Source organism: Sceloporus undulatus, chromosome 6 (assembly GCF_019175285.1).
Source record: "Sceloporus undulatus isolate JIND9_A2432 ecotype Alabama chromosome 6, SceUnd_v1.1, whole genome shotgun sequence".
In the NCBI taxonomy this organism is placed as follows: Eukaryota; Metazoa; Chordata; class Lepidosauria; order Squamata; family Phrynosomatidae; genus Sceloporus; species Sceloporus undulatus.
The window spans coordinates 55,997,683-56,023,076 of NC_056527.1; the positions used below are offsets into that span (position 1 = coordinate 55,997,683).

At 40.2% G+C, this 25,394-nt stretch overlaps 1 protein-coding gene across 1 annotated transcript; it reads right to left on the bottom strand.

The window, feature by feature from the left end:
- Positions 1 to 1,192: 1,192 nt before the first annotated feature.
- EXOSC7 (exosome component 7) lies at positions 1,193 to 25,374 on the bottom strand. Its single transcript, XM_042471614.1, has 8 exons — positions 25,157 to 25,374; positions 21,778 to 21,879; positions 19,248 to 19,342; positions 9,670 to 9,835; positions 7,682 to 7,752; positions 4,555 to 4,675; positions 3,182 to 3,337; positions 1,193 to 1,432 (listed from the first exon to the last, which is right to left on the bottom strand). Exons 1-8 carry the CDS (start codon positions 25,211 to 25,213, stop codon positions 1,328 to 1,330), a joined length of 873 nt encoding a protein of 290 aa, XP_042327548.1. The 5' UTR covers positions 25,214 to 25,374; the 3' UTR covers positions 1,193 to 1,327.
- Between the last annotated feature and the right edge of the window lie 20 nt (positions 25,375 to 25,394).

A 25,394-nucleotide genomic window follows, 5' to 3' on the forward strand; every position in this document is an offset into this window, starting at 1 on the left:
TGGGCAACCTTAGCCAGGTCACACTCTCTCAGCCTCAGAGAAAGGCAAAGGCAACTCCTCTCGGGACAAATCTTGCCAAGAAAACCCTGTGACAGGGTCACTGTAGGGCTGGTATAAGTCGGAAGTGACTTGAAGGCACACAACATTAATTGAAGCTGCCTAAAATCATATTGCAATTACATACGATCACGTTCTTGTAGGTTTCTGAAATACAATGCTACTTTTGAATGCAGGGATTCTTGAGGCACAGCCATGTGGCTAAACTGGTCTGACACAGTCTTTCAGAGGTCTACAATTTAACCGGAGTTGTGGCCTTCTCACACCGCTCATGAATCTTCATGAATTGTAGCTCAATTAACTTTGAACTGCATATAGTACAATAATCCAGTGGACTGAAAAAACTTGAAATATTACATTTGGGATTAATTTCTTACCTGGAACTGCAACATCAGAGCTTTCCATAGCAGAAAAAAGCCACCTGCTGCTCTTGATATTTTCTTGAACTATTCTCAGGGTGTTTAGTTCATGCTACTAATCGCCTTATAATTACCACTGTTTGGTTCAGAAGAATATTTCTATAGCTGATACATAAAACAATGCAATTTTTTTTACTACTGAACAAATTAATTCTTCTTTTTTACTGAAGCCCTGAGGAGCTATTGAAATGTTTGGCTTATTCCATGCGGCTTTTGGATGTTACATTCTGAGCAAAAGCAATTAAATGTTTCTGGGACAAACGCTGAGCTCTTTGCTCTACAGATGTTTCCTTTTATTGCTGTACTGGATGCATGACAAAGAAAATGTGGCAGTAACTGCGCAGCAAAACATGGAAACTTCCACCAGCCTTAATGGCTAAAGCTTCCATGGCAAAGCCTAATCATGGACCAGACAGCAATTCCGGTTGGGTGTGCAGGCAGTTGTCTGTCTGGAGGAAAATGTCTAAGTACATCTATATGAAAGAGTGTGTCTTGCCAAGAAAGTAGCCACACCTTCCCAAACAGCAGCATGGAACAGACAGTTCACCTCTGCAACATTATTTAGCTCTATGCAGAATTCTCTAAATCTGATGGTATAGTGTATTGTGCCAATGCCACAAGTGGAATCATTGCATTCTCTTACATTTTTGCAAAGATGTTAGTAATATCTTCTATTTCACTAGCAGTCTTAACCATAGTTGTCATGAAAAACAAGATACAAAAGATGTGACTTTATTTAGGAATATATATTTATCTTTGTAAAAAAACAAAACAAAACAATAATGCAACAAACAGGAAAAATAACCACACCCCTTGATTGTTGTTCGACCAGATCAATGTAATGATGGAGCTCATCCGAGGAATCCAACCTTTTTTCGTGATGCTCCAAGACTCTCTTCTTTGTCTAAGGTAGCTTGCAAGGAGATATGCAATAACTTGCCCACCCTCTTTCCTGTCTGGAATACACATGGAAACAAAAATGAACACAGTGTGAGGCAGGAGAATCAAATGTGATCAAAATATACCATATAGAATAAATTTTACGAAATTGTTATTCTTAAATATGAATGTGAACTAGGGGTGGTACAGCATATTGATTTAAAAACTGCCCTCTTACAGTCTTGCTTGAATCTGATCACAATGTTTGTTTAAAAAGTAACTGAAAACTTAAAAAGTTAGTTGTGCAGTTGTGATCCTGTTCAATGCACAGTAATAGCCCACCACACCAAAGTTTTCTGGGCTTATATGTAGTCTGTGCTGAATTTGTCTGCATTTATTCAGCCTTGAGAAAGTTACTTTTTTTTAATTAAAATTTCCAGAGTCCCCAGCCTGTGTCCAGGTTAACTTGGGAGTTGTAGTCCAAATAAATAACTTCTCCAAGCTCTGATTTAGGGACACCTGATTGACCACGGTATGGCAAAAGAAAAGACAGATGAGAAATGGCCTGGTAGACTACAGAGCAAAAATACCATTTCACTAGACTGTAATGGATGTAGACTGTAGACATAAAGTGATGGAAAACAACATGTAACTATAATAAGGAAGATGCAGATTTAAACAGCACAGGCCAAAAGAATAGGTAGCACATAGCATCATTTGCCTTTTTTTTTTTTTACTAAGTTATGTTCTGTATTTCCATGTGTGTGTGTTTTTAAATATATGCCAGCTCAACAGGATATCCTCCATCAATACAACTACGAATATATAGGAATATTCACAAAAAATTATAAAATTTCTAATAATCATGTATAACCCTCATCTATCTAAAAATTATTTTTTCCCAAGGAGGAAAAATCTCTAAACCCTCACCATTTTAAAAAGAAACAATAAGTAATATACAATTTTCTGATAAAACTGTAGTCCTTAAACAATTACTAGCTTCAGTTAGAGTGGACCATTGAATCAACTATTGAGCAGGAAGTTGACACCTATGTATATTCTACTCTTTCAATGGGTTTCCTCTAATTGAATCTAGCAACTTAATTTAGACTGTAATTTCAGTTGTTGTTGTTTTTAAGTTCCATGCAGCATAACAAAAATAAAATTGCATCATGTGAGTAGTGTGGCATTTTCTGACTTCAGTGAGGATTCCAGTGAATTAAGGGTGATGTTGAATTCCAGTGCTGTCTCAATGGGCAAAAGAATCCAGTTGCCCCCAAAATGCAATCAACCTATTGAAAACTAGAGCATATCACTTCTGTTACGCCACAACATAGTTCACAGAAATATAGTACGGAAACAAAAACTTTTCAATGGCAAAGTAATTAAAAATAACAAATAAATAAAAATTCTAAGTTTTTATTTTGTTTTGGTTCTTTTTGGTTTGTTAAAAATAACAATCCTATATGTCCAAGTAGTTGAAATCTGGGAACACTGTTTACACTGTGTAGGTGACCATGCTGCAGACTACCTGCACTGTACATCTACCATAGGTATGTGTGGATTCTATTACAAAATGTTTCTCAGGAAGACATTCTGTCCTGTCCTAGTACTGGCCAATTAGTCAAGGCTTAGCACTTGTTAGATGTGATAGCTTTAATTAATATAAAGAAATAAACGTGCAAGTTTATTTCTGCAGACATCTTGCAAAGTAAGATTTTAAACCAAAACAGGTCAGCACTTTGCCTTGTAGGATCTACTTACTAATGTACACAAAATTCATATCACCCACTGAATGATACCAGCCTTTACAAATGCCCACTGACCTCCATCATCTCAAATATGCTTTCTGGATCAAGGCTTCCTCTTCCAATTTTTTTCATACAGGTTAGAGCACCTCCACTGGTCACAGAAATGAGGAGGCTAGCCAAGGAACAGGCTTCCTCCTGAAGGGTGGCATCTACTAAATGCCTATAACCAATCTGGAAAAAGAAACAAGCAACAAACTCAGGCTGCAATCCCAGGCATAGTTTTCTGCGAATAATGCCCATTGAATACAGTGGGACATATTTCTGAGGAAACAGACATATCCTGTTGTTAAACCCCTATACATACATGGAGATGATGGGGCACTAAAGAGTTGTTCAAGATACAAGAGTCTTCCTACTTCATTTGGTGTCAAGACGCAGCTCTACAAAATATATCCCAACAAACAATCAATACTGTCCCCCTCCTCTGAGCAAAAGCACCCTGCGTGTCTTGACTGCTTCTACACTACATCAGAATGTCCATGTTAATCTCTGCAGGCCATACACTATTCAGCCTCACCATCTGAGGTGAGATCGATGGATGTAACAGGCGCTTCTTGGTAACTGCACTTGGTTTGTTAAGCACGCCACAGGCAGGTTTGTCTAGTACCTATTTTCTGACCCTCTGAGCATCAAACAAAAAGTTTGGAATCTTCCAGGTATTTTCATGCATTCTTATACATAATGGCATTATGTTTTACTCTGTCTTAAGTGCCACAGCTCAGCTGTTGCTTTTACTGATTATAATTCTTTCGTGTACCTATTTGTAAATTCATTTTAGGAATAAAAAATGTTTTCCAGTGGCCAGAGAGAAACTCTGTAATGTTTTTAAAAAATTATGAGAATAAAGAAAAAGTATACTACAATGGAAGACCATGAAAATTGTAATTTAAAGCTACTTTGGATATCATTTCTATCAGCATGAAATTTAAAAACCATCTCAGAGTCTGCCCTTATTAAATGTTAGTATTTAAAAGAGTCTAAAAAAGGCCACTTTTTAGTGCTTCAGATAAGGGTATGTAATATGTATACTGAAGGTCAGTGTGAAATATTTTTTGGGAGTCGGGGGAGGACTATGACTCCCAAAATAGCTACATTGCTGTCCAGGGAATTTTGAGAACTAGGCCAAAAATAAAATTCTTCCAAACTCTGCTAAGACTGCATGCAATCCTCAACTTCAAAAGACCTCTAGAAATGATCGATTCAAATCTGTGGCAAGAATATTGTTTCTTCCTTGACTGTTTTATTTGGTGGGTAGGAAAAGGGGATGGAGAGGAAAGAAAGAAAGAAAGAAAGAAAGAAAGAAAGAAAGAAAGAAAGAAAAGAGATGACATGGGCCCCTTAGAGGAACAAGGACAGAGAAGAGCAGTCAAGAAATTTCAGAAGCTTACTTTGCTTAGTGTCACAATGCAGGGGACATTATCCACATTAAGTCGAATACAGTCATAGGGGTCATCAGAGAGCTCGATTTCCCGCGTGCCTTCTTCATTCAAAACACGTACTTTGGGTATCCTGAAGAAAATGGAAGTGAATGTCAACCAATATGCCATCCTTGAGAATCTGTCATGAGGGCCTGCTCCATTTCCTAATCAAAGTCAATCATCCAAAGATGACAGAAGATACATGACAGAAGACTTTCGTGGTTATGTGTTCCATTCTTAAAAACATGCATAGTCAAAAATGTGCATATAACAATTGTTGTGACACAGAAAGGGGCAAGCTGGTACCAGCAGTATATACAAAAGTTACACCACCTGATGCACTGTGGCAACATCAAATGTACTGGTTGCACCAATGAAGTTATAACTTCATTCGATGTGAACTAAGATTATTCCCATTTAGTTGCTGTCCTATAGCGAAATGCTGCTACAATGCAGCATGCGCAAATATTTAATGGATGCAACTGTTTCTATGGTAACACTAAATTATTGATATACTGTTTTATATTGCTGCTAGCAACCCTGAACTCTTTGGAGAAATGGTAGCGTATAAATGGGTGAAATAACAATACTTAATGAATATGGTTCCAATAGTGTGACTCCACTCTGATGTATTTCTGAGACATCTAATATTGTTGCTCTTACCTCTAAGGGTGACCGCATCAACCGCTGTGTGGCACCATCAAAACATAGCTGTGTTAGCGCAAAGTCTAGGATTAGCTTATACTGCCAGAATAGTGCTCTATTATTTGTTTGCTTGTTTGTGTGTTTATTAAATTATTTATATCCCCCCTTTATCCAAAGAGCTCAGGGGGCTTACAATACAATAAACATATAAATAATTACAAAAGATAAAAATATATTATGTAGTTTCTCAATTAAAAACAGACAATTTAAAACCAATTAAAACAGTCTTGAATAATACAACCATAAAACTTATGCAGTCTGGATAAAATCAGCTTGGTTTGAAGGCTTTAAAAATGTCAGGTTTTAACTCGGCACCAAAAAGAATCTAACATTGGCACCAATAGGGCAGGGAATTCCAGAAGTTGGGTGCCACCGCAGGAAAGGCCCTCTCCCACATCCTCCTACAATATATTTCCCCTATTGATGGGTAACAGAGGAGGGCCCCTCCAACAGATCTCAGTTCTAGGGGAAGGGATATATTCAGAGAAGTGCTCCATCAAGAATTGAAGTCCCAAGCCATTTAGGGCTTTAAATGTTATTGCCACCATCTTGAATTCAGAAGAGAAATGTACTGGCAGCCAGTACAATTTCTGCAGAACTAGTATTATATGATATCTGAATGGAATTCAAGTGAATGTTCTAGCTTCTGCATTTTGCACCAGCTTCAGTTTCTGAGTCACCTTCAAGGCCAGCCCCATGTAGAGTGATCTGTTGTAGTCTAATCAGAAAGTTACCAATGAGAACCACTGCCCTAGAGTGAAAATGGATCTAAGCGTACTCCCAGCCTACACATCTGCTCCTTCAGAGGGAGTTCAGCCCCATCAATGGCAGGACATAAGAACCATCAATCTACAGATCTTAACCTTCTAGATCTTAACAGTCAACATTAGCAAGTGTTCTATATGATGGGATGGACCGATTTAAGCGTCTTGTCCACTAACCAAAACTGGCCTCAAGAAAATTAACCAGATGGTGCACTGGACACCTTCCTGAATGCTGCAATAACTATGGCATCAAGTTCTGAAGAAATACAAATGACTTTCTGCTCAAAGTGCCTGGCAGATTTATCACAGAAGGCAACCAAGGGTTCTAATCCTAGCTTCTCTGAGCCTGACCCCAATAGGCTCTTCACCACTCAGAAAAGCTCTGCTGGACAGTGTAACAAAGTCAGAACAGAAGAGACATAAGATTGTTTTGTCACCTTCACTGCCACATAGTAGGCACAATGAAAGGTCTTTGCCAGTTTTTGGTTGATTCGCTCCATGATCTACGCCACCTGCACTCTGTTTATCCATCCTGTTTCATTGCTCATAGATTTTCTGTAAACAAAGGAGCACTATGGACTCCAGAGCACTGGATGGTCACTTAAGAGCAACTGCATCAATGGCACTTTCCATCTCATCATTCCAAAATGAGTTCAAAGCCTTCAGAATCACCAGCCTTATCAGCCAGAAAACCCCCACAGCATTCAGGCATACTTTAGATACCATAAGTCCCTGGGAGTGGACCACCCCTGAAGAGAGGGTCTGCTACTGCCAAACCAAACTTCACCCAATACTTCATACATTTAAAATTGGATTTTATTATCAGGAGCATTGCAAATGTTTTGGATTACACTTTCTATTATCCTTGACCATTGGTCATCACAGCTGGTGATGTTGGAGGTTGTTGTCCAAACCACCTAGAGGGGCACCAGAATGGGGAAGAACAGTACAGAAGATACAGCTGTTAAATAAAAAACGCAACACAGAGAGACAGACACCCCCGTCTTGTTTTATTAATAGCATGCTACTTATGATCTACTAGCTTTGGCATAAAACAAAATAGCAACATGTTTGCAGTGAGTTCAAAGCTGACAATTTCCATTATGATCATTGGCCTATAGTTAGTTTTAAAACATATACAAACACATCAGTAGAGATTCAGCTCATTTTCTGAACAGAAGGGCTTTTCATTAAACCTTGGGGAAAGTTCTGTTCCCCTTTTGTAAACTTTTTACAAATAATATTCCATCAACAAATAATTTAGAACAGCCTTCCCATCTGTTAAAAAAGGCACATTCCCAGCATAATACAGATTTATTCCAAAGCTGAGGTCTTTTCAAATAAACAGCCTAGAACTATTTTGTACAGCCTTTCATAACTGTGCCAAACTGCTATGTAAGTTTTATATAATACAGCAAGAAACAAAACACAAGACAAGATGTTTTCAGCCAGACTGCTTGGCAAAGTTAGGAAGCCTGATGGAGTTATAGAATTTCTGACCATGGCTGGAGAACTAAGCTGAGATTCATGGTTCCCTGCATGGAGAGAGTTACCCATCCCTGATATTTGCTAGCACATAGCTTTCTACTTCACAAATTTGCTTTTGAAAAAGATTTATCCTCCATCACCTGGTATGAAATAGTGCTGCCTTCACTGCAATTGAAATGGCATCAAACAAGTTGCCACCACACTCCAGTAGCTGAAATAAAAAACAAAAATAAAAAAATAACAGTGAGTTGATATGACCAATCCCATAAATGTAACAGTTCAGGACCCTTTGAATGTACAGTTGGCCCTTGGTATATGTGGGGGATCCATTCCAATCCCTCCGTGGATACCAAAATCCACAGTTGCTCAAGTCCTATTGACCCAAATGGTGGCGCAGCTTTGTGGCTGCGCTGCTATTAGGGACAATGGGACTGAAGTCCTCCCTCCCTCTCTCCCGTTTTTACTTGCCTTCCTGTAAGGCTTCTGCTGTGGGCTTGCCTGCAGAAGTAGAGGCTGGAGTCCTGTTGGCCAGAGGGATCTGGAGCTGGCACAGGGGCTTGAGATGTTGGGCCTGGGGATGGGGGGCTTTAAGACCCAAGCCTTAGCCCCAGTCTCAATACCAGTCTCTTTTTGCCGACAGGGCTCCAGCCTCCATCCCTGAAGCCAATCCCGGGGCAGACACCTCGGAAGGGGAGGGAGAAGAAAGGCAGGCACTGGGAACAGGGAGGGCTTGCCATCGACGGAGGCTGAAATCTGCGGATGACAAGTCTGCAGATACTGAGGTCCCACTGTATAATATCATGCTGTTTTTCTGTCAAATAAGATATTCTAATATAAATATTTAACTCACAAAACATGTCCAGTGATAAAGAGTACTAATCAAATAAGCTTTTACAAAAATATGCAAGCCAAGTCTGGAGATTTCTTGACTTGGATCTCAGACTAGGTTTTTTCCTGGTTTCAGTAATGTTTTAAAAATATTTTAAACAGAGAGCTTTGCAGTAAAATAATAATAATAATAATAATAATAATAATAATAATATTAATATTAATAATAATAATAAATAGCAGCATCTTATGAATCCAAAAACACTTTGGACAGCAATAGCAAAAACCCCCACTGCTTTTCCTTTAAATCTGTTGCCAAGCTACTGAATTTTAGTGTGGAGCAGCTGCAAAAAATTCTTTAGAACAACCACCCATTTTAAAGTAAGGTGTCTATTCCCTGTACGTGTTGTTTATAACAAGGAACACAAATCATATGACCAAAGGTACCATGTTTTTGTACCTTGGGCTTCCCTACAGTTCTCTTATGCCTTCCTATAGCCTTTTTTCCAAGAATGTGGGCTCCCGAAATGAGAGAGGCTCCCAAAGCCTCTAGAAGTGACAAATTTCCTCAAGGTGCTGAACCCATGTATTTTGTTTTGTCCTCACCACAAAATCTGGTGCCACCTGGCCATGGAGGGAGAAATGCAGGCCCAGCTCCATTGGGCCTGGCCTAGATTAAGAAGCAGAGCCTTCCCTCCAGTCCATCTGCTTTGGTCCAGGCCTCAGAGGGAGAAAAGAACTGCTGGACCTGATCCCCTTCCCCTTACCCTTCCCCACCCCCATTCCCTTCTCCTTTTGTGTCATGTCTTTTTAAATTGTATGCCTGAGGGCAGGGAACGGTTTAATTAAAAATAATAATTGTAAGCCACTCTGAGAGTCTTTAAGGATGAAGAGTGGGGTATAAATACTGTAAATAAATAAATAAAGGGGCTTTAAAAAAATCAAAAATGGACTGTGTGTGTGTGTGTGTGTAGTCTGTATTTTCTGGGGCTGATGCAGCAAGAAAACTGGCCAGAACTCAAAGCAAAAATGCTTGCTTTGAAGTATGTGAGTTGCTGCCATGCCTGTGAATTTGGCTCCAGTGAAGGTGTGTATGATCATGATGGATTAGGACCTTCATCACAAGGAGCCAACTTTGATATCAAGGAGGATCAATATAATGACATCTATGGGTGTGGTTACATTTAGACTATCTGTCCTGGCTGTGGGAGAAATAAACTCATGACTATTGAACCAGTCAATGCCTTGAGAAATCTCCTGAAGCTCACATTTAAATTAAGCTTAAACTTGTTTTACTTACCAAGACATCAACGTAAAGCACCCAGCAGTGCTCTCTGGGACTAATGCAAAGCAACTTCAAGTCAATACTGCTCTCATTGTGAAATATTCTGTAGAGAGTGTTTGCTATTTCAGTGCCGAGCTCCTCTCCACCCCGGCCTTCAAACTCTGGAGTAGCATTTGCTGAACTGGAAGAAAAATATATATATATAACTTAGTTAAAAGGACTCTTGGCAAAATCATAACACTATGCCAATTTCCTTCCTTGCTATTAGGCATAAAATAAAATTCCAGTTTCACAGTACAGGTATGTCCCAGTTAACAAAGTACTGCAGATGTGTTCCTGGGCATTACTTCTTTGAAAGAAAATTTAGTGTCAGAGGCAGAAATAACATGGAAAGAACAAGGATGGGTTCCTGTACCACAGAAAAAGGAGTTCACTGTGTTCTAACAAACTTTTTATCCAAACCTAACAACACAGAAATAGGAAACGAAACCATGCATAAAAAATATATTAAAAACCGTCTAGATTAGACTACTTGAAAGCTTCTTCCAAAATGTATCAAAGGATGAATTTTCCCCTTTTACCAGCCTTTACTTTTCTTATTATTTCCATTTTGGTGACCAAACCTATAGACCTGTGCTTTTTTAAAACACCAAGGAAACCTGGTGAGATATGCTTATTTGCTCTCTCATTTTCTCTGTTTCATGCATGCTTAGCAAGAGATTTTGGAGGTAACTGCTGTTTACCTTGCCTTTTGTGGGCAGACATGCAAAATTACAGTAGGAACAGCTAGACTGCAATCCCATTAATGTATTTCCAAGCCAAAACTCTATTGCATTATTTAATGCAGAAACACTGCTGCAACCCAATACCCTAAGTCTGTATTTTTAAATGTGCGGGACAGACTGTCCCAAAAGGGTGGCCTGCCAGCGGCCTGCCAGAGGCCTAATTCCCTCCGGAGGGAAGCTGCATCCGCCAAACCGCGCAGTTTACCTCTGGAGGAAAAATAACCTGGAAAAAACGGGTTCTTTTTGCATTGCAGGGCCAACATCACGAGTGCGACAATGGTGCACTCACAACGTAAGTGATGTGTGGTGCCGCACGGGTGCCATGCCGCGCTTATGTCACAATTGTGGTGCCCATGTACATGGGACGCTGGCATTGTTATGTCGCCGCACCTTGCTGGTGCTGATTCTAGGGTAGGGACCATGCAGTTGATGTGTGGTCCCTAACCCTAGAATCAGCGCCAGCATGGCACAAAAGGGCGGTCTGTACCACTCCATAGCCTCTCACCCTCCTCCCAATGCCAATGCTGCTACAAAGAACCTGAAGTTAGATTGAGGATGAAGAGGAAAAGAGGGGTTATGTGTGTCTACAAAGACACTGTAAAATGAATCTTCAGTGTCCTAGAATTTGGTAACTGAGCTATGCTGTGTAAAGAAATCTAGGAGTCTATTGCATTCCTGTCCATGCTGCCAATTACCTGGACTTTTAATTCTCTCTATCTCTCTGTTTACAAAGGGATTTTGTAGCACCTTTGACTAACAGGTACTACAAGATCCCTTTGCATACTGATTTTCTAGACCAACATGGCTATGTCTTTGAATTCTTTCTTTGTCACACTCTAACTACCAGATCTGGAAATTTGATTTTTGAAGTTAAGAACAACTGGTTCTTTCTTTATTCAGGTTAAGGAAAAGGAACAAAGATGAAAATTGCTAACAATATAGCCTGTTCAACATGACAGAGTAAGGAGATGAATGCTGTGGGTGGGAACAGATAGTGACAGCATGATCACTGTATGCTTAATTGGCCATTGCTGCACTGAATGTTTCTCTACTAAAGGAATCTCATTAACGTCCCCAAATGTCACCACTGCTGGATTTCAATCTGAAACACATAGAAAGCATTTCAAAAAGGACATGCAGCCTTCTCCCTGATGAAAAGGTTACTATTCAGGAATATCTGTAACCCCCCACAGCTCAGGAGAGTTACTTTTTGGACTACATCTCCCAGAATCCCCAGACAGGAGGCTCCGATCCCCCCTAAACATTTTAATGTGTAAAATTTACACATGCATTGAATTATATATTGAATTTACATAAATAAAACTGTTCTGTGAACTATGTCATTTCTTTATAAAATGCTAAAATATGAATATGCATGAATGTGTAAATGAAAGTATGTACACCATATAAACAAAATATTTTTATTCATATACTACGTCCAGTGAGTGGGCATGATGTCTGCAAGTAGGTGTAAAGGGAGGTCCTAAGGGTAAAAAGTTTGAGTACTACTGCCCTATTCTCTTCCCTGACTCAACTTGTATGGGATTTAGCTCCATACCAAGAGGAAGCAAGGACTAGCTCCTTATCTTCCCTTTTCTCCAGAAGGAAACTAGTGCACAGTGAACAGTTCTAGCCAAGACTTGCCTTGAATATCAATCTGAGACAGGCGGAACCACAAGGTGCTGTGACTAAAGGTGGGGAAGAAGAGATCATGCTTGTGGTCTTGTGGACAACCTAATTCCAAGCAAAGGCAACCCTAACATAGGCCCACATTTCACACCACCACTCTAGGTAGAAAAGTGTGTCCCTGGCCCAAGATAGACAACCATAACTGCTGCCCAAGCAAAGAAATCTTACTAAAGTACTAATGATTACAACTATGGGCAGCTGTCAGGGTCTGGGTGCTCCACTGCCCCCAAAAATGATCTTGGAGTGTTGGTGGAAGAATTGTTCATATATCTCCTGAAGGGTATTAGAATAATTGTTTTGAACTTTGTCCACTCCTTTGTTCACCCATTAATCCAGTAAACTTGCCTATCAGTGAATACAATAATTCTGAACAGCACACACTTTGTTTTTCAGACGACGCACACCCGGCAGACACCATCTAAGGGAGATATTCTTTCCCTGGCTGTCAAAGATGGGGTGGAATGCCTCTTCAGAATGTCTGCTACCTCCACTTTGGCCTTAAAAAACAACAACTTACAATTCAAATATTCTGTTTCAAAAAACTGCTGTCCAGCTCATTGAGGACACCTTTTTAAGCAATGAAAACACTTTTACCTAACCAGTGAAGCAATTAAATACTGAAGACTTCCTCAAAGTGTTCCAATAAAGGCTTTCTTCCTAGAGAACATGCACAAAAACCGTGACAGTGTGGGAGAAGTAAATGACTATGTCAGAACAGTATCAGATATGATTTCCCTTCCTTTTCCCTTTCAGTGTCTTTATGATGTACTAAGCAACCCACCACAAAGCAGTATCTATTTTTAAATGCTTTATACTTTGATATGATTTCCCCCCCTGAAAAATATAAAGAACACATCTGCCATGCATTGTCCAGATGTTGCCCAAGGGGCAACTGAAAAAAAAAACAAGACAGGATGGCCACTGACCTTTATCCTTTGACTGTTATGCTATTCCAGTCTTCAGAGGGAGACAGGGCAATTAAAATATGGGAAGAAGATTGATTCAAAATGTTTCCCAAATAGTTATGCGTCAAATTACAAGCTCACATTTAACAGCGATAATATTTATACAGTATGAGCACAAAACACAGCAGCAGATTTCAAGACTGTAGTTGCCATGGCAGAGGTGTTGGCACAGTTATGTGTCCTATTGAGAACATGCATGGTGAAGGCAAACTCAACTAGGTTTACACTAGTCTGAGAACACATTTATTCCAGGGAAAGGGATCCAAAGAGCTGAGACATAGTTATTGCAATTGGTCATGGCATACAATAAGTAGCTGAGTCAGCAACACTGGCTCCAACGGGCCTACAGAGTTTGTGTGATAGGCAGGGAAAGGAGGCTCAACTTGTATGACCCATGTGTGATGTGCAGATCTCATACTGAAAGATCAGCAGTCCTTCTAATCAATGCAGAATGTATGGCATGTGACTTAATTTGCATTAGACATCCCCAAGTTTAGTGTTAGGACAAGCCAATAAGTATAGTGCATCTGAACATGTGCAGAGTGCTGTCTTTTCACCATCCAGTAACTGCAATCAGATTCTATATAGCTGAGATGAAACAGTCATGCTGGCTCTGTCTAGCCACAGCACTTTTTGCTTTAGAAATTACGCTGCATTAAATTTTCTCAAGCTAGAAGGGAAGACTAGGCAAATATCATGAGTTTCCTTGATGCAACAGCTGATTATCAAACAGGATCAGTAAATGTTTAAAAGGAGTTGGGTCTACCACATAATCCATTCTGGCCTATTGCTGGGCCCTGTGGTTTCCCCATAGCTCCTGCCATTAACCAAACCTTAGTGACAGTAGCTCAAAATCACTCCTGACACTCCTCAGCTTCCAGTGTCTTAAATAGCCATGGATTTTTCTGCTAACACCTCCCTTCCACCACTTGATATCCCAGCAACACTGAAGTCTCATCATACTTAATATGGCTTCTTCAGAAAGGCAGTCAATACAGCACAGACTAAGAAATTATTTGCTGGCACATAGGGAGTATAGGAATGGGGCCAGTTCATTAGCTAAATTCTCTACTTTCTTACAGTATGCTAGAGAACGTACCATTGCCTGCCACCCTAAGACCTACAGACAGAGAGCAGAATATAAGTATTTTAACAAAATAAAGCAATAAAATATCTGCTTTTGTATGAGCAGCTTTTAATCACAGCTACAGATTTGAACATGTAGTCCCTACCATATTTAAGTGACTCCTAGGCTTCTTCTGTGCCACAGAGCACCCTTCCAGCCTCTGGAGAAAGGAGTGCGCCTACTCCACAACCACGAAGCTTTATCATTCTGCTTCCCAAATTAATTAATTCTGATTTCCAAGTATGTCAGCTGCAAATATACATGAGTGAAGCTGATACTGCAGCTTTCAAATATATGGGCCTATTTTAAATTTGTTGTTGTTGTTGTTGTGTGTCTTCACATCGTTTCTAGCATATGGTTAGAAAAGGGGCTTTACCTTTGCCTTCCTCTGAGACTGACAATGACTTGTTTGAGATCACTTCGTGGGTTTCAATGGCCCAGTGGGAATTTGAACCCTGTTCTCCCAGCCGCAGTCTAGCACTGAAACTGATACACCACAATGGCTCTTAGTACTTACAATTAAAGAGTATGCATACCATCTATTTTTCAGGTGTCTGTATGTTTCATGGCCTTGGAAGTATGGCTCTGAGAGACAGGTACATGCTCTTCTTTATTACTGTGCACAGCTCAACATCAGGTAGAGATAGCATCATACATACCAATATAGAAAGGAAGCTAGAAATGCCCCACTACAATCTCACTGCACTGAAACACCACAAGCAATTAGAGCCTGAACATTTGTAACATGCTTATGAAGGAACATTATAAGTTTCCTTGGGAGAACAGGTATATACATAAAAAGTCTAACCAGTACATAATCTAATTTACTTGCACTTGGCAATTTACTCTATATAATTATAAGCAAACTCAATTTTGAAATTGTAGTAGAGGTTTAATAGTCAATTCACATGAACATCAAACTATATTACATTCATAATGCACTGAGGATAAGCTCTGTGTCATGCTCAATTAAAGGACAAATGTATAGTTACCACAGCAGCATTCCAAGCCTATTTATTTGGGCTTGTCATTTTACCACTTTATTATAGGGTTACATTACATTTATAAAGCAAAATAATATGCTATGCTGTGCAGTTACGGAGACAATGAATAGAAGTGTTCTGAATACTTAGCACTATGTAAGTACTATATTAGCATTTAGACTATGACTGCCTAAATGTGTTTTATACTGCAACACGTCATTGTTGGATTGCTATGGTTGTTTCTGTCAACATGAATTTATGCTAAACAAACAAAATAATAGGCAAGGTCACTAGTTGGTTGATGCTCCGTCCAACACCCTGCCTCACCCACCTCATGGGAAAGTTGGATGTTATTCCATCTATAAGGAACTTTCTTTTTACAACAGAGGGTACAGGCTGTCAATGTTCTATAGTCTAAATGATAATTATGAGTATTCTAGGATATCAAAACAGCTTCACCCATGAGCATCATAAGTACAATCCACCTATTACATTTGATATATATGATTTCATCTATATGTACAGTGCACCCTTTTTTATGCGGGGGATCCACTCCGGAACCCCTCCCCGCATAAAAAAATCTGTGTATGCTTTAGCCCCGTTGAAAGTAATGGGGCTCGTGCATGGTGCGGCAGCGCACACCATGGGCACATGCCCCATTACTTTCAATGGGGCGCGCTACCTCTTGTGCCCCACATGCTCCCGTGTGGCTTTCAGTATATGCTAAAAGCCGCTTATAGTGCATCCGCTTATGACGCTGGTGCACTGGATATCTATATCTATACAATATACATGCCCAATTTCTAATTAGCTCAGTCAGAGTTCTGTATGCATAGTCACTGGAATACCAGAATACCTCTTGTCTCTCTATAATGGGAGCCCTCGTGGCGCAGTGGTTAAATGCCTTTATTGCAAGCCACAAAATTGTGAGCCCGATCCCACGGCCTCCAAGGTCCACTCAGCCTTACATCCTTCTGTAGATCGCTAAAATAAATACCCAGCTTGTTGGGGGTAATTAGCTTACACATTGTAAACCACGTAGGGAGTGTTTACTTCACTGATAAGTGGTATAGAAATGTACTTGCCATATTGCTATTGCTATAGTGTTCATGCAAATTGTTATAAGATCAACAACTTAGTGGCAACTCTCAAATTCTTTAGTGTTGGTTGCATGCTTTGTAACTTTAGATGTTGCCCAAACATTTGGCACAGTCATAAAAGTATTCCTCCAGCTGCTCCAATAATTATGTTCAACATATAACCACAGATTTTTTTTAAAAAAAAGACAATTTTCTTGTGATTCATTCCCCATTTCATTAACAATGCAATTAACACATAAAATAAAAATTCTGGTGGAAGACTCACATCTACACTAAACACAAGACAAAGAGGACAGGAGTCCTGTACTTAACAGTGTATGAAAAGAAGAGTTTCAGCAGCTTTAGTTTGTCATGTAATAATGTCTGCTGAAACTAGCTCTTCCACACAGTTATTAAAAGTATAGGAGACATGCCCTCTTTTGTACACAAGCATCTTTTTTACATACCACTCTTATCTCTCTCAGTTAAAAGAGAAAACAGGATTGTACTCAAAATGAGTTCATAATTAGAGTAATTTTTTATTTATTTATTTTTATTGTTATTTTCATAAACATACAGGAACCAAACGAAAAAAAAAACAACTTTCCGGTTGTTACACCAAATTCATATCCTTATACATTCATCGAAGCTTCTGTGAAACTTTCCTATCGTTTTTCCTAAGATCTTCATTTCTTCCTTCTTTCTGTTAAAGATCCATCTCTTTTTTTGAAGCTTAATCAGTATTTTATCTTAAATAAATGAATCTTTTGCTTAATGATAAACCTTTTAGCTAACCTATATCTTAAATAATCTGATTATATAATTAGAGTAATTTTTTAAAAATGCATGCTTGGAGAGTACCACCAAAATTTACCCAAAACCCCAATAATTCAACCCAAGGAAGCTGCAGTAAATTATAAAAAAGAAAGTGCTGTTGATATTAACATCTGTTCAGTTACCACCATCTAGTGGTAGGCTGATAATGTGGCTTAACTGTTTCTAAATGTAGCTGAGAAACATACATGCATTACAGTTAAGAAAAGAGAGGTGTTCCTGGGCATTACATCTTTAACAGAAAATTTAGTACCACAGGCAGAAATAATATGTAAATACTGTAATGGGAATTGGTTCCTACCTCACACACAAAAATTAGCAGTTCAATGCATTTCAGCAAACTTTTTATTCAAACCTAACAATGTGCATATGTGAACTGAAACAAGCAGGTTGGGGACGCTTTGAGAAAACAAAACAAAAAAGAACCACAGTTGAAACCTCTAGTGACTACTTGAAATGGTCTTCCAAAATGAAATCAAGGATGATTGTATCTCTTTAACTAGCCTTCACTTTTAGACTTATAGATCTATTCTTTCTTATCATGCTGGGATACGTAGCGAGGCAGGTTATCTCTTCTCCCGTCGTCTTTATTTTTCTGTCCACACACGCTCAATTTAACTATTTTGGAGGCAGTTGCTGTTTGTCTTGTTTGTTGTAGGCAAACACACACAACTGAAGTAGGACCATAAATGCAAGCTTTATTATTATTAATTATTATTATTATTATACCTTATTTATATAGCACTTCTTTAGCTTTATTTACTGAATTATGGAAATTCTGTATTCTATCAATAAACATAAGCACTGCTTGTTCTACCAAAATGAAGAATTCTTTTGAGAAGGCTTGGAAACACAATTCAAGACTAAAGAGAACAGAATCACTTGCTAAAATCTGCACTGTTCCACAAATATTTGTGCATAAAAACAGTATGGGTATTCCATATGTGCAAATCAATGATTCTGTAAATAATCAATAGTTATGTATGTGTTATGAAGATATGTTACATGTTTTTAAGTACTTTCAGTAAGCACCGTGTAACATATTGATTTGTATGACTAACTGAATACAATGCACATTTTCAATATGCACATCTCTGGACAGTATCTTGCTGCCTGCTAAGTTCATCTACACCCTGGAATTTACAGAACTGAACCAATGCAGTGGTAAGCTGTGCAACAGCACATATAAGCTCATAAACAGGATAAAACTCTGTTTTTATAAAACAGTTTATACAGTGCGCCAGCACCATACGCGGGCGCGTCATACGCGGCCTTGAGCATACGCGCTCAAGCCGCGGGGGGCGCGCGGGGCGGAGCATCCCATTCAATTGAATGGGCGCGTGCGCTCGTTGCGCCCTGCGCGTGCGTGTGCCGCCGCGCACGAGTCCCATTGTTTCCAATGGGGCACGAGCATAGGCGGAATTCGCCTTACGCGGAGGGGATCTGGAACGGATCCTCCACGTAAGGCGAGGACGGACTGTAAAATCAAAGTTTCTCCCTTTCCTTTCAGTCCCTGACGTCCCAGATACTGGATTCAGCAGGGTCTCCTGCTTAGTAGACATTTCTCATGGAATGGGAATCTATCAAGATGGAGGAGGTATATTAACTTCTGTCAATCCCAGTATGTAATCTTTATTGTGGATCTATCCTACAATCTTTGAACTGGTGAGATGATGCTATCACTCCAACTGCCAATGCCTGGTACACAGAGGAATGAACATATTTGAGAGACAGATAGGAAAAGGGATTCTGAGTATATAAGGACACAGTGAAGACACTGATTATTAGAAGAAGAAAGAAAAAATTGAATACAAAAAATAAGGAAGGAAAAGAAGCAGTGAAATCAGATTGTTGGGTTCCTAAAATCATGAAGCAAAAATGCACTAATCTAAAAAACAGATATTTATAACACATTCATCTTAAAATGGTAAAAGTATTTGTTTGTTTCTCTCTCTCTCTCTCTCTCCCCCGCCCCCCGAGGTCAATGGATGAAGACCATAATAACTGCATCATTCTTCTTGTTGGCATGGAAACTTTGAAAATAAATACAATGTGCTCAGTCCTGCTGTTAACATCAATTTAACAATGCTGCTATATAGTTTTATATATTATTATGAGAAGTTTGCACTAACCAATCAACGAAGAATTCCAAGTAGCCTTCATTTGGTTTATCCAACTTTGGCGCTCCCATTTCTGCTTTGACTCCAACTAGGATATCTGTGTGACCCTGTTAAAATACAGCATTGTGCTAGACAGCTTTTCCAATTCATTTGATATTTCACCAGCATCCCATTCTTCTAGTTTCCATAGTCAGTATTACCCTGTGCTCCTTAAAAAAGTTTGAAGTCACAATATTAGACTCGAAATCCCTTGCAAAATACTGAAATAGCCAATCAACTCCAGTAATGCATTGTTACTGTATAAGCTAAAGTACATGAGCACTGCAAATTAACAGTCTGTATTCAATAGTCAGAGATAATAAGATAGTCAATAATTGTTGTTCTGTATAATAACCCCGTAATAAAAATTATTAGCTGGGCTGTTAAGTAAGTGAGATTATATCTCTACTCTAGAATTCACACAGCACTTGCTACATAATACATTTCATTTTAACAAAGTAGGACACATGCACATATTGTATGCACATAGTATACCTTCACTGGTTTGACTGAACAGACTGAGGAGACTACTGCATTAGTTTCGCTACCAGGATAGACTTGGGATGTAACTTTCTTAAGGCAGATCTTATTGCATTTGTCCATTGCCAGGCAGTATGCAGTCCATATGCAACCTGGGCTTCTCCCACAGCTTTTCAAGAACAGGATTTTCCTGTTCTTGAAAAGATGTGAGACAAGCCCAGAGAAGCCCAGGTTCCATATGGGCTGCATACTCCCCAGCGATGGGTAAATGCGGTAAGATCCACCTTAAGAAAGCTTCATCCCAGGTCTATCCTGGCAGCAAATCTAATGCAATCATCTCCTGAGATAACTACATTTGCAATTCTAAATGGCATATACATATTTTTCTTTATCTTTCATATATGACTAGGACTTTCCAGCTATTTCTATGTTTAAGCATAGGAAAAAAGTTCCCAGTCAAAGGTTTAACCAAATAAATCAATAACCACAGTGCAATTCTTCTGACCAAGTTGACTCAGTTTGGCACTTGGTTATTCACTCTATAAATACCTATCTCCACACCACTTTTGCTTGTTTATCTCTTTTCTGATAATACCATATGACCCTCCATCAACCCTGTTAATTTCCCCCCCTCAGCTCCTTTCACCTGCTGACTCCTATCTTCTCTGATCATCTTTTCTTCAAATCCTTGCTATTTCTACAAGACCTTTTACTCTGATCACTGCTTCTGAGCCAACATTTCCTGATCTTTAGGTATCTCACTAGAAAGCTCCTCCTTACCTTGCCTGTTTCCTAGTTTTTGGCCTCCTTGCCCAACCAGTAAGCCAACCTTGTATCTTATGTATAAATCTAGAAATATTAGTCAAAAAATTGACTCAAAAAACTCATTGACTTATCCACAGGTCAAAGTACTGCACTTTAACTCTTATTTTAAAAGGAACCATCTCCTGGTAAATGCCAAAAGCGTAATCTCATCTGAAAGTACTCACTCCCCTCTATATTCTCATCCATCTAGCCTTTAGTGCGAGCACAAGTTATGCCTCCTGGAATTTTGTAAGTTATTTGGTATAGTTTTTCTTTGCTATATCCTTTACATCCTTTGTTACACGTCCCTAAACTTTACCCTTTGACTTATCCATGAGTCATATTAAAATCCATCATTTTGGCCCCAAAACCTGCCCTCAGTTTATACATGAGGTCGACTTATGGTCGAATATATACGGTAGTTAGAACCTCTTTCTTCAGTGGCATCTGTTTTCGTCAAGCCTGTTTTTTCAGTACCCACAGTCCTGAAGACCTCTCTCTCTCTCTTCCATGCATCCTTCCCTTTTGTCCCTGCTTCTTATCCCAATGCCTGCTCTACCTTCCTCCCTTCAGCTACCCTGCTTTTAGATTTCCTGTCTTGCTTTACAGTTGGAGACATCTTCTCACTCACCTTACCTTGATTTAGGATAGCTCCCTCAGCCATCTCCCATTTACTTCAAAAGCAGGAAGCCTGTACTTAGTATACTTTTATTACCAGACAGACCTTTCACATTTCTTAGATAACCTGCATTTTTTGTCCTCAATATTGCACTTCTATCTTACATTCTTGCTTCACTTTATAATAACATCTCCTTTTTGTAGTTGGTAAGCCAGGTGGTGCTAGCTTTATCTCTGAGGAAGGAATTGGCAAAACCACCTCTTAATATTCTTTGCCTAAAAGTCGTATGAAATTCATGGGGTCACCATAAGTTGACAGGTGACTTGAACGAACATATGCACACACATACATCATAAATACATACACATTATTTGCCAACTGTATGTATCTGCCCTGGCCTAGAAAGTTTAAGACGCAATAAATGTGTTATGTCTATTATTCTTTAAATTGTCGCCAGACTTTGTTGTTATTATGAATTATCACCTAATAATTACTGAAAAGACAACAAGTCACTTGTTAACATCATAAAGAGAAGCGCTGGCTCTTGAATTAAAATAACACTACAAGAAACTCATAATAGGATTGGTTAGGTATACTTACAAGTTTTACTCTAGCAGATCCACTTGTATTCGATACTACATCTGTTTCCACTTCAATACACCTGTAATCTTCACAGCCACGGCCATCAACCCGAAGATCCTCCTAAAACACCCACATGATTGTTATCTAATGCTAACTTGCATAGATAAATAGAAGTAGAAGATTACATATATTGGTCATAAATTTGTTGATCAGTATAAATGAATGCCAAATAAAAATTGGCCTCTAAGCATAACCAAGGTCTGCCTTCTGTCCAGTCATGATATACTTAGGGCCAGTTCAGATGGTGAGGTATTCTTTGGGAATCTGTGGCTCCCTGGAAGTTATTGTACCACAATTCCCATCATCTCTAGCCAGCTTAGCCCTTAGCAAGAGCTAACTGACTTGCAGTCCAGCAATACCCGAAAACCCCATGTTCTTCATCCCAGATTTAAAATATGATTTAGGATGATCAAAAATGAGCTATGGTAAATATCAGACTTATTAACTCCCCTTCCTGTCTCCTCCTCCTCTTCAATGCTCAGGGCAAAAAAAAATGTTTCTGCTTTTACTTTAAGACAAATCACAGGTCCATAGAATCATATGTTAGATGGGACCACAAGGGCCATCTAATCCAGCCCCTGCCATGCAAAGGACTCCTGGTAGGGAGTCATCCAACCTTTGCTTAAAGATCTCCAAAGAAGGAGAAACCATCACCCTCTGAGGCAGCCTATTCCACTGTGGAACAGCTTGTACTACCAGGGAGATCTTCCTAATGTTTAGGTGGCATATTCGTTCTTGCAGTTTGAGGTCGATGCTACATTTGAATTCAGAGAGCTAACAAGAAACTAGTTAAGAAATCAGAATAACTAACCATTATTTTTTCCTGGTTTGTTCTAACAAATCAGTGTCAGTTACAACAAAACACAGTCCCACAACTTCACATGTATTGTGGAACTATATTTTGTAGTGGCCAAAGCTTGGAACAATTACTTTTTGCTATGATAATTCCCAGAATATCCTGACTTTTCCAGATTCTGTTTTTAAAGTACTTCCTTATTGTTATTTATGGAAGAAGACAAAAAGAAAGGAAGGAATTTTGTGACTCCAATCCTAGCCATGGCTCCTTTCCTGACCCTTAAACCCACCTCCCTTATGCTCTACTCAGCATGCCTTTACAACTTGGCAGTAGGAAAGGGGCAAAATTAAAATAGGATAAACTTCTTCAGGTCACATATAGGTTTTAATTAAATATTAATTAATTCATAATTAATATTATTAATATTAACTCCATTCTCTTCTTCTTCTGCCTGGCTCTCTTCCTCAGGAGAATGATGGGTAGTGGAGGACACTTGCCCGTCCTTCTCTTCCTCCACCCAGACTTCTTCTCTGGAGAGGAGCCATGTGCGGCAAGCGTTTGCCCCTCTTCCTCCTCCACTGCCCATAGGACAAAGCCAAGCAGTGGAAGAACCTTGCAGGGTGAGTGTTCAACCATCTTCCTCTACTGCCATCGCCACTAGGCCTTTTACTCAGGAGAGAGTCAGATGGAGAAGGAGGCTTGCAGGGCAAATGTTTGCCTGCCCTCCTCCTCTTCTGTTTGGCCTTCTCCTTGGGAGAAGGCCAGAAGCAGAGGAGCTTTGTAGGGCAGGCACCCACCCTTCACTTGGCTCTCTGCTCAGGAGAAGGCTGAGTGGTGGAGGAGCCTTAAAGTTCTTCCACATCTTTGTGGGCCGCACAAAAGCCTTTGGTGGGCTGCATGTGGTCCTTGGGCCATATGTTGTGCAGGCCTGCTTTAGGGGTTTTCCTCCATCTTTTTTCATACATTTCCAGAGCTCTGCAGCTGTGATTTACAAGCTTTAAAAAACTGAAACATAAATAAATAAAAAGCCAACCAAAGGAGAGGAGCCAAAGGAGGAAGGAGGGGACAGTGACACCACATGACTGCAATTACACTGGGGATGGCTTTTTGTACCTGTGGCATTTCATGACTGCCAATTCATTCACAGGTTTCTCGTGTGAATGAAAAAGGATGGCTGGAGGATAGGGCAGCTATGGGTGGGAGGTGACATCATGCAGTCAGCATTGCCAAAGCCACTTCCTTCCGAGTGAAATTGCGGTTTAAAAGCCGCTTGTGGTAACCTCCAGAGACAACAATCTGAACCAATGCTAGATGGATGGATTCAATTAGGGAGGTCACGAGTATGAATCTACAGGGCCTAAGCAGAACAGTGGAGGATAGGGGCCTTGGAGATGTCTCATCCATAGTCACCATGAGTCAGGGCCAATTCAAGGGCAGTTAATCATAGAATCATAGAGTTGGAAGAGACCGCAAGGGCCACCCAGTCCAACCACATTTTGCCATGCAGGAACTCTCAATCAACGCACGCCCAACAGATGGTCATCCAGCCTCCCCTTAAAGACTTCCAAGGAGAGAGACTCCACCACTCTCTAAGGAAGTGTGTTCCACTGTCTAACAGCCCTTACTGTCAGGAAGTTCATCCTAATGTTGAGGTGGAGTCTTTTTTTCCTGTAGCTTGCATCCAATTTTCTGAGTCCTAGTCTCTGGAGCGGCAGAAAACAAGCTCACTCCCTCCTCAACATGACATCCCTTCAGGTATTTAAACAGGGCTATCATATCACCTCTTAACCTTCTCCAGGCTAAACATTCCCAGCTCCCTCATAGGGCATGGTTTCCAGACCCTTCACCATTTTAGTCGCCCTCCTTTGGACATGCTCCAGTTTCTCCACATCCTTTTTGAATTGTGGTGCCCAGAACTGGACACAATATTCCAAGTGGGGCCAGACCAAAGCAGAATAGAGTGGCACTATTACTTCCCTTGATCTAGACACTATACTTCTATTGATGCAGCTTAAGAGAGGAAAATGCACTTATTAACAATAGCAAGTACATTTATATACTGCTTGTCAGTGCACTTAAGCACTCTCTAAGCAGTTTACAACACGTCAGCTAATTGCCCCCAACAAATCTGGGTACTCATTTTAGTGACCTACAGAAGGATTCTAGGCTGAATTGACACTGAGCCCTTGGCTGGAATTGAACTCACAACCTTGTGGTTTGTGAGTGAGTGGCTGCAGTACAGGCATTTAACCTCATGATTCCACATCCAGCTCCAGCACTTAAAGCTCATTATTTCTACAGTGTGGACCAGTGGTCCCCACACGGTGCCCCCTTTAAGAGCTTGTGGACTCCATCTCCCAGAAGCCTCAGCCACGTCTGCCAATACCCTGGGCTTCTGGGAGCTGGAGTCCAAACTCTCTTAAAGGGGCACAGTATGGGGGTGGCTGGTGTGGAGGCACCCGAGGACTCCCGGTCGAAAGCGTCCAAAGGAGCTTAGAAACGCTGCCCTTAGACTTGAGAGGCTGAAAGCGTGGCCCTTACCTGGACGCCGTGAATGACGTAGACCTTCTCCGCCTCGCTGAGCACCACGGAGGCCATGAGAGCCACAGGACTAAGCGCTTTCTATGTCATCAGAAAGCGCCCACTCCAACCTCCTGCGCGCTCCTTGTCGCTTCAACCCGCCAGTGTGGAGTCACGTGTGAAGGGCGGCCCAATAGGAAGGAGCCTCTCACTGAGGGCGGCTGGGGCCGTGACAGCAACAATGCCTTTGCCGCCGCCG

Coding starts and splice junctions, on each gene's coding strand:
- EXOSC7 (XM_042471614.1), bottom strand. CDS start 25,213: ATGGCCTCCGTGGTGCTCAGCGAGGCGGAGAAGGTCTACGTCATTCAC. Junction 19,343..21,777: donor GATCTGCTAGAGTAAAACTT/GTAAGTATACCT, acceptor GTATTTTAACAG/GGTCACACAGATATCCTAGT. Junction 9,836..19,247: donor TTGGAATTCTTCGTTGATTG/GTTAGTGCAAAC, acceptor TTTTTCTTCCAG/TTCAGCAAATGCTACTCCAG.